Genomic DNA, 15,876 nt, shown 5'->3' on the forward strand with positions numbered 1-15,876 from the left:
CAAATTAGTGTAGATGTTCAAGTCCTAGGTTAACAAACCCAGGCTCTGCTAATTTGAGTTCTGCTAACTCTGGGCTTACATTGCAATACACACATCCCTAGATGGCTGGGAAGTGAGCAGAGAGAGTTAATATCTGAGAGATATATCCGAGCCATTAGCAATTATCTTTGAAAAGTTATTTAAGATGGGAGAGATTCCAGAAGACTGGAAAAGGGCAAATATAGTGCCCATCTATAAAAAGGGAAATTAGGACAACCTGGGCAATTACAGACCAGTCAGCTTAACTTCTGTACCCAGAAAGATAATGGAGCAAATAATTAAGCAATCAATTTGCAAACACCTAGAAGATAATAAGGTGATAAGTAACAGTCAGCATGGATTTATCAAGAACAAATCGTGTCAGACCAACCTGATAGCTTTCTTTGACAGGGTAACAAGCCTTGTGGATAGGGAGAAGTGGTAGATGTGGTATATCTTGACTTTAGTAAGGCTTTTGATACTGTCTCGCATGACCTTCTCATAAACAAACTAGAGAAATACAACCTAGATGGAGCTACTATTAGGTGGGTGCATAACTGGTTGGAAAATCATTCCCAGAGTGTAGTTATCAGTGGTTCACAGTCATGCTGGAATGGCATAATGAATGGGGTCCCGCAGGGATTGGCTCTGGGTCCGGTTCTGTTCAATATCTTCATCAATGATTCAGATAATGGCATAGAGAGTACACTTATAAAGTTTGCAGAGGATACGAAGTTGTGAGGGGTTGCAAATACTTTGGAAGATAGGATTAAAATTCAAAGTGATCTGAACAAACGGTCTGAAGTAAATAGTATGAAATTCAATAAGGACAAATACAAAGTACTCTTAGGAAGGAACAATCAGTTGCACACATACAAAATGGGAAATGACTGCCTATGAAGGAGTACTGCGGAAAGGGATCTGGGGGTCATAGTGGATCACAAGTTTAATATGAGTCAATAGTGTGACACTGTTACAAAAAATCAAACATTATTCTGGGATGTATTAGCAGGAGTGTTGTAAGTAAGACACGAGAAGTCATTCTTCTGCTCTACTCCACTCTGATTAGGCCTCAGCTGGAGTATTGTGTCCTGTTCTGGGCGCCACATTTCGGGAAAGATGTGGACAAATTGGAGAAAGTCCAGAGAAGAGCAACAAAAATTATTAAAGGTCTAAAAAACCTGACCTATGAGGGAAGATTGAAAAAATTGGGTTTGTTTAGTCTGGAGAAAAGAAGACTTGCGGGGGGGACATAACAGTTTTCAAATGTGTAAAAGGTTGTTACAAGAAAGAGGAAGAAAAATTGTTTTTCTTAAGCTCTGAGGATAGGACAAGAAGCAATCGGCTTAAATTGCAGCAAGGGAGGTTTAGATTGGACAAGAAAAACTTCTTAACTGTCAGAGTGGTTAAGCACTGGAATAAATTGCCTAGGGAGGTTGTGGAATCTCCATCATTGGGGATTTTGAAGAGCAGGTTGGACAAACACCTGTCAGGGATGGTCTAGATAATACTTAGTCTTGCCATGATTGCAGGGAACTGGACTAGATGACCTCTCAAGGTCCCTTCCAGTCCTATGATTCTATGAATAAGAGAGAAGTCACTCAGGAGAGGGAGTTGAGCTATTGAGGTGTGGGGAATAGGCCTGGCAGGAGTCCAACAAAATTAGGTGCGTGATAAGGGTGCATTCCCATGATGGTGATGTTGAAATCCTTCTGTCAGTCACAGCTGTGATAGGGCTACCTGAATCTTCAGGGCTGCTGTCCCTCTGCACAGGGTTGAATTTTACCCATTCTACTGCCTTTCTAAATATGGACTACTTGCCTTGTAAAGAATATTACAACCAATTTAATAAATACCTGCTAATTAACTTTACTAAAACACCCTCACAAATATTTTTTTGCTTTTCTTCATGAAGTCCATAGTAACAAAGAAAGGGCCTATTTCAGTAGTGTAATTGAAAAAAAAAATGAAACAAAAAACTTGCCTGGCCTGCTTGATGGATGTGTGAGTGTGAGTGATGTAGGTTGTTCATTGCAGTTATCTGTTTCTCCCTCTCCCCCATTTCATTCCATTCCATTCATTTGCATGCTGGTTCTTTCCTTGGGGACTTTACTGAGAGTCAAGCAGTCATCTGAACCTGATAGCTTTTTATTTTAGACTTGTAGAAAGCTTACGTTCAAAGACATTTTAAAGAGTCCGTTTTAATAGTCTCCCCAGTGCTCTTGCTTGATCTCTTCTTCCTGGTGAGCAGAGGCTGACACCACTACAAAGATTTGTGCTTGGTCCCTGGTCAGTAAAAGTGCCTCCTGTCATTTTTTGGTGATTCCTTTGGCTGATTAAGAAGTGACATTGACAGGCACCAGAGGGAGCTCTCCTCTGTCAGAAAGAGAGCCACTCAGGGGACCTTTGAAACTAAGGGAAGTTGAGGCCAAAAATGGACAAGAAGAGTAATCCGGGGGGCTCAAAGGTCATGCATTTCTTCCTCCAAGGACAGAAAAGGTATTAAAGGAATCAGCCTCTAGTTCTGTTTTATACTATGCAATTGAAAGCCTTCGGCATCTCTATTTATTTAGTCTGTTGTGCTTATTGTTTTATTTTAAAAGATCATCTTAAATTGTTTTTCCTGCCTATATAAATTCATATACAAATTATGAACAGCAACTAATCTCCTACACACCTTAGCTCTCTAATTGTAGCTATAATTAGGAATATTAAAGCCCTGTAACTATAGAAAGGAAAGTTTTGTACAAAAGAATCTTGCCATTTTTCTTTTTGTTAACATAAAAAGGTCAAAATTACATATGCCAGATGTGGCTCACTCTTCTCTCCCCCCCACCCTTATATGTTATTTAATATAAGGCTTTAATGTTCAGTATGCCATTAAGAAATCAAACATGATGGTTTGGGATTTGGCACTTGCAAAAGCATCTGTGATAATGATGCAGAAGAATCCTTCAGAACTTTTATGATAGGGATGGTGGTGACTGAGTTAGATCATAACACGCCAGATGAAACTTGACTAGACAAAAGAGAGTGCGAGTGATGCAACCCCTGGTTTGGATTATACATAAAAAGAACACAAACACACACATACACACGCACAGATTCCATAAAGTCTCTGGGCATTTTATTAGAATGCAGACATCCTTACTTGACCATATATCGTACACTGACAACTACCTGATGGGCAGGAAAGGATGAATTAATAATGCCTGCTGATTAAACAGCACAACTGCGGATGTAAACTTAGTACAGTCCTGGAGGTCAGATTACTGTGATCTATAACAGACATAAATAGATTGCAGAGGCAAAAAACCAAAGAGGTTTTTTTTAATGATATGGGCTAATTTTTGTTCTGATGACTCAAAGGACAGCACAGCACCATGTAAAATAAAGCCTAAATATTTCAATCTGCTGATAGTTGCTACAGAAGGGCCATTTGAAAATGTAATTGTTCCAAAACACAGTTAATTTTGTGCTTCAAATGTTAGGTTATTTGTTGGTTTTCATTTAGGACGTTGCAGTTTTTCCCAGATCAATATTGTATTTTATCAAAGTCAAAGTGCAGTTATTCAACAGGGAACTAAACAGCTGGTGCCTGTGTACACACACACACACACACACACACACCGCTTTGATAAATGATTTACAAAAACAGTTTTAAAAAGCGGAGAAATATGGGGTAAGAATTAATTACAGGGGCCCTTCCTTCCTTTCTGCCTTGGAGGGGAAAAAAAATCAATAGTGACTGTTTGTCAAAGAGGAAGTAACCAGTTGGTTCCCCTGAGGCAGATACGAGCATATGCATTATCCCCAAATCTTCACAGAACTGGTGGTCTTCTGTTATGTCTTGTTCCTGAAAGATGCTAAGCACCTATCTGATGTGCTGAGCCTCCTCCCCCCAATTCCCACTGACTTCAATGGGAGTGGAGGGCAACAGGTTGGGGTGCTCAACCTACCTACGCACACAGCTACCAGGATTAAGCACAGTGCTAGCAGCCTAGCATCCTAAATGCTTTTACCATTTTAGCCACTTCTGGTCTTGATAGTGCTATGCACTTTTTCAGCATTCTATGCCGTTATGAAATGGGTACCATTTTCTCCATTTTGAGACTCAATGATATCCCTAGGACCACACAGCAAATCAACGTCAATTAAAGAGTTTCTTCTAATTATTGTTTTAAAAGATACACAAGACTTTGCCTCCTCTTCTCAGGGTGGTGGCTTCCACCATTGGCAGGGCGGAGTCGAGGAGGAGGACAGCTGGACTATTGGAGATGGGACAGCTTCACAAGTTCCCCAGTCTTTCGGTTTGGACTGTCTGTGGGTGGGAGTTCGCCCTATGCAACAATCTGAACGGTCTCCTGAAGCATTTGATGTGCTACAGAGCCAGCATGTGTTACTCTTTGGATCTTGCCTGGATTAGACAATCACTGATATTTTCTGCTGGATCAAACCCTTAGTTTTAACAAATTGTCAAACAACATTCAAAAGACATTGCTGCGTGGAATCAGTATACACTGGTCTTCCTATGCTTATAGTACTCAACAGAGAAAATAAACAGTGATTTGTCTCATTCTTTCACCTGACTTATTTAGTGTCATTCAGTTCGCATCTGTAGCTCATTGCAATTCCTTTGTACCATGTGGTTGTCATGGTTGTGTGGGTAACTTCCACCTAGCTCTGGAAAAGATCCGCATCTGCCTTTTCTCTCTGTCGGATCAGACAGACAATCACAGACACACACGGATAATCTTTGGGGAGATGGGTTATTATGTCTTCCTGACTTTTGATGTGAAACCCTTCCCCCCCCCCCCTTTTACTAAGCTCTGTGTAATCTATCTTCTCATTTATCACGTTCCACTTAAGACCGCACAGCTGAGTGGATCATTTTGGTTTAAGCATCATTGTTGATCTTTATTTTAAAGAGGAAAAGTAAATTCTCCCAGGTGAATTTTGTTTCTGTGTGTTCAAACCAGAGACCTTCTCTAATGGTTTCCAGCATGATACTGTGCTAGTCCCAGGAGCGTGCTGGGCTCTTGTGAACTAAGAAAAGTCTTTCTGAAGAGTGTGATTAATGGACCATCCCAGCACAAGGAATTAGATATCCTGTTTCTGACATACAGAACTAAATGATATGAATCCATACAAGAGGCCTCTCATTTGCTGAGGAACCTGTATTGCCACAGCTGTATTTTTTCTGTTGGGAATTTACCTCAGTGTTTACTCTAATTAGAAGAGACCAGCATACTCTCAGTGGACCAGAACTCTTGTGGCCCCCAACATATCCTGCAGCATTTCCGTTTTCTTCCTTCCCCCTTCATGCAGTTCAAGATTTGCTGTGATTTGTTATCATGTTTCTGTCCATCTACAGAGGGGCAGGGGAGAAACCCACAACACAGACTCTGCTGTTCAATTCAACTTGATTTGTGGTTTTTTTTCATTCTTGTTTTTCTGTCTAGTCCCTTTCCCTTTGTCAGTGCCTCTCAATTTTTGGAGGGAGAAATAAAGACAGCGTTAAAAACAATTCGAGCCCAAAAGATTAAAATCAGGGCAACTACTTGACTATATGGAGAGAGAGAGAGACACACACACATTTAAAACTAGTCTGGATAAAGCACTAGAAAACTCACTTCAGGAAACAATCTTGCACTGGCAAGGGGAAGGACTAGGTGACCTAATAAGCCGCCTCCATTTCTGACTTGTGAGTCAGATTCTCCCCTGTGCTGTGTCCCCTTTGCACCATGACACTGGTGCAGAGCAGCCCTAGCGACACGGACGCATCCAGCCCTGGCAATGACACCCGGCCTAGGGGGTTCCCTAGTGGTACAGCAGCTCCCATGCGCTCTCCCTTCCAACTGTCAGTGTAAGGAGCATCACTGGGGGAAAGGGAGGGGCACCAGGGCTTTCCTGTGCCCTACAGTCCCTCGCTGTGGTCAACCCCGTGGAGCTATTGTCAGGCAGGCACTGTGCTTTATGCCAGGGGACCAGTCCTGCACACAGATCACCCAAGAAGGGGGGGGGGGCGGAGAGGAGCACAAAGAATGACTAATACACATGCGCGTGCACCCCTCCTGAGTGTCAGCATATGTTCCTTGGCCAAGACCAAGAACCTGAGCCTGTAACTAAAAATGCAATCGGATCCCAAGTAGGATCCTAAACTGTATGTGGGAATCCAAAATTCAATTCAATAAAAGGGCTAGTTTGTAATATAGAACAGTACCACAGTAGAGAGAGAGAATATGAATGTATTACAGGCAGAATAAGAGATACTCCTGGCACAGTAAAGAATTAGATCTGCCTGAAAGCTTTAGTTTGCTCTAGTTAAAGTATTTTACTTCCTTTTACATGTTAAAGTAACATTGATAGTTGCATCTGTTCCTTTTATGCACATGTGTTTCTCTTTGGTACAATCTGCTGTCTTTCTTTCTATGCTACTACAGTATTTAGCCTTTTCATGGTCTTGAAGCCACTCCTGCTCTTAAGAATATAACCTTCATTGGAATGAGGCAGGGGAAAGGGGTGTTGGTTTTAAATCAGTAAATGCCGGTGGATGATCTCCTGGTGGTGTGAAGTTCAGTCCAGGTCCTCTGTATGGTAGCTCTCCACTAGCAATAACACTTCTGTTCCTTCCTCATCACAGGACGCAGGCTGTAAAACACTATGGCCCCAACTCGCTAACAGTTTGTGAGAGTGTAATTTCTGGCAGTGGTTCAGTCTGAATGCCAAGAGGCAACATTCTGTTTGTGCCTCTCATTTTTTAATTATAAAATGCCTCTGGTATTTCATGTAATGCATGGTATTTACAAGATCCTTACAGCAAAATGACTGTTAGTGTCAAACTGTGGCAGCTTTTCCATTCCCATTACGTCTTTTTCAGGTCCGCTATGCTGGTGCTGCTGACAGCGCGGTTCAGTTTATCTTCTATCAGCCCATCATTCACCGATGGAGGGAAACTGATTTCTTTCCTTGTTCCGCATCTTGTGGAGGAGGTAATATTTTGTGTGTGTGTGCACGCGCGGTCCCACCTACAAGATAGCTCAGACCTGCTCAGTTATTTGTGACTGTGCCTTCTCGTGGCTAGTCTACAGAAAACATGAGCACGAATACTACTGCAGGGAAGGGAGATTCTCTTGTCACTTCCATGGTATTAGCCTGTATTTTTGGATTAGAAGGTCCTAAGTTCTATGGTTGCTGAAACCTTGAAGTCCATGTGGCCATAGTGAATGACACAGCTATCAAATAATGGCCCAGATTCAATGGTATAAAGCTGGTGTGATGGCTACTGTTGATTAATTGTTTACTCAGTTGCTTGACCTCACTTTGGTTTGTTATAAAATATACTCAAGATGCCAAATGACCAATGTCAGCCAGGTTTATTGCTCTAAGCTAACAACAACAACATAGTACAGGGAAAAAGGGTCTATACGATACCAGTCTCTGGGAAGCCATCTTGTGCAGCGTTACACTACAGCGTTATGTGCTTCCCAAGTTATAAATAAACAGCTGAAATGTGTGTGATGATTTTACATTTACTAGGGCTGTCGATTAGTCACCGTTAACTAATGCGATTAACTCAAAAAATTGTGATAAAAAAATTCTGATTAATTGCGGTTTTAATCACACTGTTAAACAATAGAATACCAATTGAAATGTATTAAATATTTTTGGATGTTTTTCTACATTTTCAAATATATGGATTTCAATTAAAACACAGAATGCAAAGTGTACCAGTGCTCATTTTATATTATTCTTCTTGATAACAAATATTAGCATTGTAAAAATAAGAAATAGTATTTTTCAGTTAACCTCATACAAGTACTGTAGTGCAATCTCTTTATCGTGAAAGTCTAACGTACAAATGTAGATTTTTTTGTTACATAACTGTACTCAAAAACAAAATATAAAACTTTACAGCCTACAACTCCACTCAGTCCTACTTCTTGTTCAGCCAGTCACTGAGACAAACAAGTTTGTTTACATTTACAGGAGATAATGCTGACCACTTCTTATTTACAATGTCACCTGAAAGTCAGAACAGGCATTCGCATGGCACTTTTGTAGCCAGCATTACAAGGTATTTACGTGCCAGATATGCTAAATATTCGTATTCCCCTTCATGCTTCAGCTGCCATTCCAGGGGACATACTTCCATGCTGATGATGCTTGTTAAAAAAAAATAATTCTGTAATTAAATTTGTGACTGAACTCCTTGGGGGAGAATTGTATGTCTCCTGTTCTGTTTTACTCTCATTCTGCCATATATTTCATGTTATAGCAGTCTCGGGTGATGACCCAGCACATGTTCATTTTAAGAACACTTTCACTACAGATTTGACAGAGGCAAAGAAGGTACCAATGTGAGATTTCTAAAGATAGCTCCAGCACTCCACCCAAGATTTAAGAATCTCAAGAGCCTTCCAAAATGTGAGAGGGACGAAGTGTGGAGCATGCTTTCACAAGTCTTAAAAGAGCAACACTCTGATGTGGAAACCACAGAACCCGAACCACCAAAAAAGAAAATCTACCTTCTGCTAGTGGCATCTGACTCAGATGTTGAAAATGAACATGCATTGGTCCACACTGCTTTGGATCGTTATCGAGCAGAACCCATCATCAGCATGGATGGATATCCTCTGGAATGGTGGTTGAAGCATGAAGGGACATATGAATCTTTAGCGCATCTGGCACGTAAATATCTTGTGATGCAAATATCTTGCTACAACAATGCCATGCAAATGCCTGTTCTCACTTTCTGGTGATGTAAATAAGAAGCGGGCAGCATTATATCCTGTAAATGTAAACAGATTTGTTTGTCTCAGCAATTGGCTGAACAAGAAGTAGGACTGAGTGGTTCTAAAGTTTTACATGGTTTTATTTTTGAATGCAGTTTTTTTCATATATAATTCTACATTTGTAAGTTCAACTTTGATGATAAAGAGATTGCACTACAGTACTTTTATTAGGCGAATTGAAAAATATCATTTCTTTTGTTTTTTACAGTCAGATATTTGTAATAAAAAAAATATAAAGTGAGCACTGTACACTTGGTATTCTGTGTTGTAGTTGAAATCAATAACGTATATATGAAATCAATATATTTGAAAATGTGGAAAACATCCAAAATATTTAAATAAATGGTATTCTGTTATTAACAGCATGATTAACATACATACATGATGTGGATAACACACGTTATATATTAGTCAATGGCTCCACTCTTCCCTTGCAGGGATGTGACTAAGGAAAAATGGAACATAGGCAGGCACTTCCTTTTCATGCTGATCTGTGGCTGCTCTGTTGCCCCCTTAGAGCTGTTACTCCTGGGACCAGGGTGCCATTCTGCAGGCCCAGAATCTTGGGAGTGCAAAGGTTTTCTTTACTTTCCCCTTCCAGAGCTGCACTATGCATGCCTCAGCCAGAAGTAACCTTGATGGGTGGTTCTTCCCTTTTTCATGCCGGGGAACTCCTTTTATCCTGAGTTACGCTCACGCTCATAACCCTGATGCATAAATATTGGGATCCTCCACTTTGCAGAGGCCATTTTCTTAATTGTCCTTATCTTCGTTAAGATTTAAATCAACAAGTCCCCATGGTAATTTGCACTCAATACAGAATTTCCCATAATGTTACAGATGGGCATCTTGCAATAGTGATGGGCATATTGTGGCATATTTTCCCATCACCTATTAACACATCTGTTACAATAATCTTGAAACTTTACTGTTACAAGCTAGTCATGTCAACTTCTTTCAGATTTAAGGCCGGATATGGCTAAGCGGAAATTTGGCAGGCCTCAGGCAAGTAAGTCTTGCTTTACTGCCTTATATTACTTATATACCTAACAAACTCTTACCAATAATACATCCTTATCAATCCTCTACCTCCATAATACTACCCTATGTATTCTTATACTCTTACCTACAACTTTAATCTATTCATCACACATTGATTACATATGGGTAAGTTACAATAATAGATAACACAATTCAATATATAAGATAATTAGATATGTAGGCAAATTGTAGCAATGTGACAGCTCACTGGCATGGCACCTCCTGCTGGCTGTCCTAGGAATTAGCTCTTCCAGCCCAGAGCATCCTCTGTAGGCTGGTGTCTCACCTGCCACTGGCCCCATGTCTCTTCCGGACCCCAGTGCCTCCTCACCCTGGGGTGCTGCCCCCTGGCAGTGTCCCCACACTCTGGGTCTCCCCTCCCAGGGAACCCCCCAACCCTCTAAACCTACCTTGCCTCAGTGGCTACTGCCAGTCATCATCTAGCCCCTGCTCACTGGGGCAAACTGCAGTGTAATGGCTACTCATCATTGGCAAGGAGGTTGGACCAGCTGCCTCTGCCTAACCCTGGGCTGCACCTCTGCAACCCCATTACCTGTGTAGGCCTTCACCAAGGCCTGCAGCCTGGGAGTTTACCAGGCTGGAGCTCCCCAGCCCTATTCCCCAGCACTGCTCCAGTTTCAGGTACCTTGCTCCCAGGCAGCTAGCCCTTCCCACTCCAGGGCTAGAGTGAGACTTCTCCAGCTTCTGGCCCACAGGCCTCTTATAAGGGCCATCTGGGCCCTGATTAAGCCAGCCACACCTGATTAAACCAGCTATATAGTCAGCTTCCCACAGCGGTTCTTAATCCCTTTCCCTGCTGCAGCCCTCTCCAGGGCCGCTTTTAACCCCTTCAGGGCTGGGGTGGGGTGAACACCCCACTACACAAATCAAAAGGAACTCAGTGAAAAGAAAATGTGCAAATTCCCTGAAGTGCCAGTACAGTGTTACTTATTGGGTTGTTGGGTCTGAAGTAAAAATTTTCAAAAGTAGGTCAGATTGGCAGAGACCCTGGGGTTTTTCACCTTCCTCTGGAGCATGGGGCACCACTGGAAGATTTAAACTAGTATAAATGATGGATTCTCTGTAACTTCAAGTCTTTAAATCATGGTTTGAGGACTTCAGTCACTCAGCCAGCAGTTAGAGGTCTATTACAGGAGTGGGTGGGTGAGGTTCTGTGTTCTGCAGTGTGCCAGAGGTCAGACTAGATGATCATGATGTTCCCTTCTGACCTTAAAGTCGATGCGTTAAATGGCCACTGAGATGCACAGTTATCCTTTAAATGCCCATTTGCACATGCAGTTTAGGCATAAGCTTTTGAAAACCGGGCTTTCTTGCCTTAATGCAGATCTCACTTATACTGTTTTTATACCAGCATAAATGAAATAAATTTTACACCAGCATAACACCATTAACAGGGAATATTGTCTTGTGGCTAAGGTATTTGACTGTTACTCAAGGGATCTGGGTTCCATTCCTGACTGTAACAGACTCACAGTGGGACCTTGGGCTCCTGGGAATGGCGTCCCCATGCTTTGCTCCTTTTACCACTGTGGTGCCCGGGAAAGCCCTGCAGTTCTGTAGATACCAATTTATATCCACAGATATCTGCATCCGCGGGTGTAAATTTGTATCCACGGCGGGCTCTACAAATAATAGTTCATGTCAGAGCCAAATCAGCTCTTGAGTCTTTAATGTATGTGCTTTTAGAAATACAATAGTATGAACTGTGAAACATGACTATTATCTTTGCAGTGTTAACTGAATTATATTGCTCCTGTGGCTCTAAAATAAAATAAATAAAAGTTAAGAAGTAATTTCAGCAGTGTAGGCATTTTTGTGAGTTAAAGTATGTGTTTCTTTATAGATCTATTTATATACCTTGATCCTATCTATATTTAATAGATTTAATGGGCAATGTATGGGGGAAAGTCTGTTTTATGAAGGTTTTGGGGGACACCTAATCTTTTTGTAAAATAAGTTTGTTAAATATGGGGTAAGCCTCTTGTTACATTGGGGGTGGGGGCGTCACTTTGGATAGTGTTTTACAAAACCAGAGTTAACTTGTATTTAATACATGTACAGAGAAAGAAATTTAGCTCAGATGCTCTGTCTTTTGACTCTCTGAATGTCACAGGTTACCAGCTGACATCTGCTGAATGTTATGATCTGAGAAGCAGCCGGGTGGTGGCTGATCAATACTGTCACTACTACCCTGAAAACATCAAGCCAAAGCCAAAACTTCAGGAGTGCAACTTGGACCCTTGTCCTGCCAGGTCAGTCAGCTCTAGCATTAGAAGAGACCAGGCGTTACTTGAGCAAAACCAAATATCTATTTATTCCTCTTCCTGTTTGTTGATTGACCTATAGAATAGCTCCGCCTTTTTCGCTGGGCAGTGTGTACTGGGTAAAGTAAAACTGGCGTGTTTATCCCATGTACAGTGCAAAGAACAGTTTTAGAGATGGTTGTTTCTTCCCTCCAGATTACTTTCTGCCTCATTATGTATTGTAATGTGTGGGAAAACAAACTACCCAGGATAATATCCTATGATAACCACAGGTCATTAAAAGTGTTAGTAAGATCGTAACAAATCCTGAAGGGGAAAACATGTGGCTAGCAGGGGGTAGATCTTGTTTTTATGGGCATTACATTTTGCCTTTGAAAAAAGGACTCCTTGCCACAACAGCTGCTTGTGAAAATTTAATGCAGGAACGTAGTCTAATCATCAACATCCTCTGACCTTTCACCAAAAGCAAAAGACCTCTTCCCTGTCCCCTGCCAAGAACCCCTTCCCATAGAACTTGCAGAAACAGGAGAGGGACAAAATCAGGGCATCCACTAGCTTGTTAGAGCTCTCTGATCCATTTAAAATTCAACAGGTAGCCACTTAGGGGTCAGTCCTGTGAGGTAATGAGCACCCTGAACTCAGTGAGAATTAAGGGTGCTCAGCACTCTGAATGGTGGGGCTGTAACTGTTCACAAATCATGTATTACATGTATCTTCTAAACATCTGTGTCCCAATTCATAGCTCTGCAGGAAGTGTGCTCAATACAGCTTAGGAGCAAAGATGCCTTAAAGACACCTACTCTCTCCCTTTACCCTGCGGTTGCTCTGTGCCAGGCTCAAACCACACTCAAAGCAGCCTCAATGGCTGCCAGTGGCCCCGCTGCATGTACACCCTCTGGTACACCAGGGTGTAAGGACACCCCCAAACCCCCTCCCAGCACCAGCTGCAGGGAGGAGGAGGATGGTCTGGAGCCCTTATGGGTGGTGCTCCTCTAATCAGATAAACTGGCTTTTGGCTAGGTTTGCACCAGCAGAGGAGCACAAAGCTGCTCTCACATTAGGTGACTCTGCCCCTTGATCCCTTAAAAAAATGACATAGAGCCATGGGCGTGGATGGTTCGTCACAACTGGGAAAACACTCAAGTTCCTACAGTCATGGAAACAGGTAGTGTTACACACTTGACAAAAACCTGAAGTACATTCACTCCGACTCCAATAAATACACCTTGTAGAATCTTTCAAAAAGACGGAGGGGAACAAAACACACAGATATGTTTAATGATGTGACACAGACTGGTGTAAAAGCAGGAAATCCAAAGTTAAAGATGAAGTCAGGAGGATTGCAGGTGATTTAAGTCAAGGTAGAATTTGGTCTCAACCTTCCTTAAGTTGCACTGCCCCTGTGATGAGAAGGGAGTGTGCAATGGGAGATGATGGACTTGATATTCCTGGCTTTCATGTGTTTCTGTCACACCCTAACACACAGCGCTGGCTCTCAGTCATGTGCATCTAATCTACAGGCAGAATTTAGCTCAGTGTCTCAACCCTAATAAGGGGTTATATTTAGTTAGGCGTGACAAAGGGAAATGAGCTGGGAAGCAGAAGGAAGTCATAGTATTGCAATCTCTCACTATTCCCTTGGTGAGTCTTACAGATCCAGGATTAGACTACAATGCCCAAAACTTTAGTACAAGAAGCAGCGTTATCTTGAAAAAAATGAAAGATTAGAAAATAGCGTAATATTGATGAATGCAGCCAAATTGAGAATAGGTTATGGCACAAACTTCCACAGAAGATTAGGTCTTCCAAAGGCTGGCCATGTTTAGGAAACACTGCAAAACCTTCTCTTTGACGAAGCCTTTCCACCAGAACAAGAATGACACTCACTGTCAACACACTCTTCTACTTGCCTTCTTCGCCCTCGATCAAAATAAACAAAAAAACAACCCCTCAAAGTAACAAACAAATTAAAAAAACAAACAAAAAACCATAACCATGCTCCAAACAGAGGTTTCATACCCCGGAAAGAGAGAAGAACCAGAGATTCCATGAAGTCCATTAGGGACTTTGCTATGGCTGTTGATTTTTAAATAGAAGGTGCTCAGATACTACAGCAATGAGCAGCAATATAAAACCCTCCATAGATTAGATAAAGGCAGACAGACTGAAATCACTGGATCTGTTCCCCCCCACACTCCCTCCCATGGATTCAGTGTTCTTTTGTCCTTGATGATAAGGCAACATTTTGTGTGGTTTTTGCTCTCTGTGGTTTTCCACTGAAACAATTACAATCTGTTTTGATTTTCCTCAAAACACATTTTCCAGTGAGCACAGACCGACCATGGTCAACTATTAAATCTAAAATATTTCAGAAAGTGTGACTATGGAAAAACAGCAGGTTATAATGGAAATCCATTTTACAACCTCAAGTATTGTGAGTATGTCTCTACTTTGAGTTAGCGATGTGATTCCCTGCTCAAGGAAACCTATTCAGGCTAGCTCTCATACAGCTTTGTGGGCCAAAGCAAAAACGCAGCCGAGGCTTCATAAGCTCGCTGCCCCCAGTACGTACCTAGTATCTCCCGTGGACACGTACTCATGTTGGCTAGCCCCTCCCACCACTTGCACCACCATGTCTACACTTCATTTTTCTAGCAGGTTAGCTTTATTTGAGCTAGTGTTGGTATGTTTACTTGAGCTGGGAATCACACCAGTGGCTCAAAGGGAGGCGTGAGCAGCACCTACTATAATGAGAGGTTTCAGAGTAGCAGCCGCGTTAGTCTGTATTCGCAAAAAGAAAAGGAGGACTTGTGGCACCTTAGAGACTAACAAACTTATTTGAGCATGAGCTTTCGTGAGCTACAGCTCACTTCATCGGATGCATGCAGTGGAAAATACAGTAGGGGGTTTTATATACACAGAGAACATGAAACAATGGGTGTTACCATACACACTGTAACGAGAGTGACCAGGTAAGGTGAGCTGTTACCAGCAGGACAGAGGGGCAGGGAGGACCTTTTGTAGTGATAATCAAGGTGGGCCATTTCCAGCAGTTGACAAGAGTGTGTGAGGAACAGTAGGGGGGGGAATAGTTTTTCTTTGTGTAATGACACATCCACTCTCAGTCTTTATTCAAGCCTAATTTAATGGCACAGATCTTGGGAGACAGGCCAGTCCTTGTTTACAGACAGCCCCCCAACCTGAAGCAAATACTCACCAGCAACCATACAACAAAAACACTAACCGAAGAACCCATCCTTGCAACAAAGCCCGTTGCCAACTGTGTCCACATATCTACTCCGGGGACACCATCATAGGGCCTAATCACATCAGCCACACTATCAGAGGCTCGTTCACCTGCACATCTACCAATGTGATATATGCCATCATGTGCCAGCAATGCCCCTCTGCCATGTACATTGGCCAGACCAGACAGTATCTATGTAAAAGAATAAATGGACACAAATCAGTCGTCAAGAATTATAACATTCAAAAACCAGTCGGAGAACACTTCAATCTCTCTGGTCACTCGATTACAGACCTAAAAGTGGCAATATTACAACAAAAAAACTTCAAAAACAGACTCCAACGAGAGACTGATGAATTGGAATTAATTTGCAAACTGGACACCATTAAATTAGGCTTGAATAAAGACTGGGAATGGATGTGTCATTACACAAAGTAAAACTATTTCCCCATGTTTATTCCCCCCCCCCACACACACACACTGTTCCTCA

At 41.9% G+C, this 15,876-nt stretch overlaps 1 protein-coding gene across 1 annotated transcript in view; it reads left to right on the top strand.

Annotated features, from left to right (window-relative positions):
• Positions 1-15,876, top strand: part of ADAMTSL1 (ADAMTS like 1) — a 268,655-nt gene that overhangs the window by 97,863 nt on the left and 154,916 nt on the right. Inside the window, exons 8-9 of the mRNA XM_084628002.1 lie at positions 6,899-7,010; positions 11,989-12,127. Of these exons, the coding sequence (XP_084484128.1) occupies positions 6,899-7,010; positions 11,989-12,127 (251 nt within the window). The remainder of the gene's footprint in view (positions 1-6,898; positions 7,011-11,988; positions 12,128-15,876) is intronic.

The sequence above is a fragment of the Lepidochelys olivacea genome (genome assembly GCF_965140295.1).
Source record: "Lepidochelys olivacea isolate rLepOli2 genome assembly, chromosome: 5".
Taxonomy (NCBI): domain Eukaryota; kingdom Metazoa; phylum Chordata; order Testudines; family Cheloniidae; genus Lepidochelys; species Lepidochelys olivacea.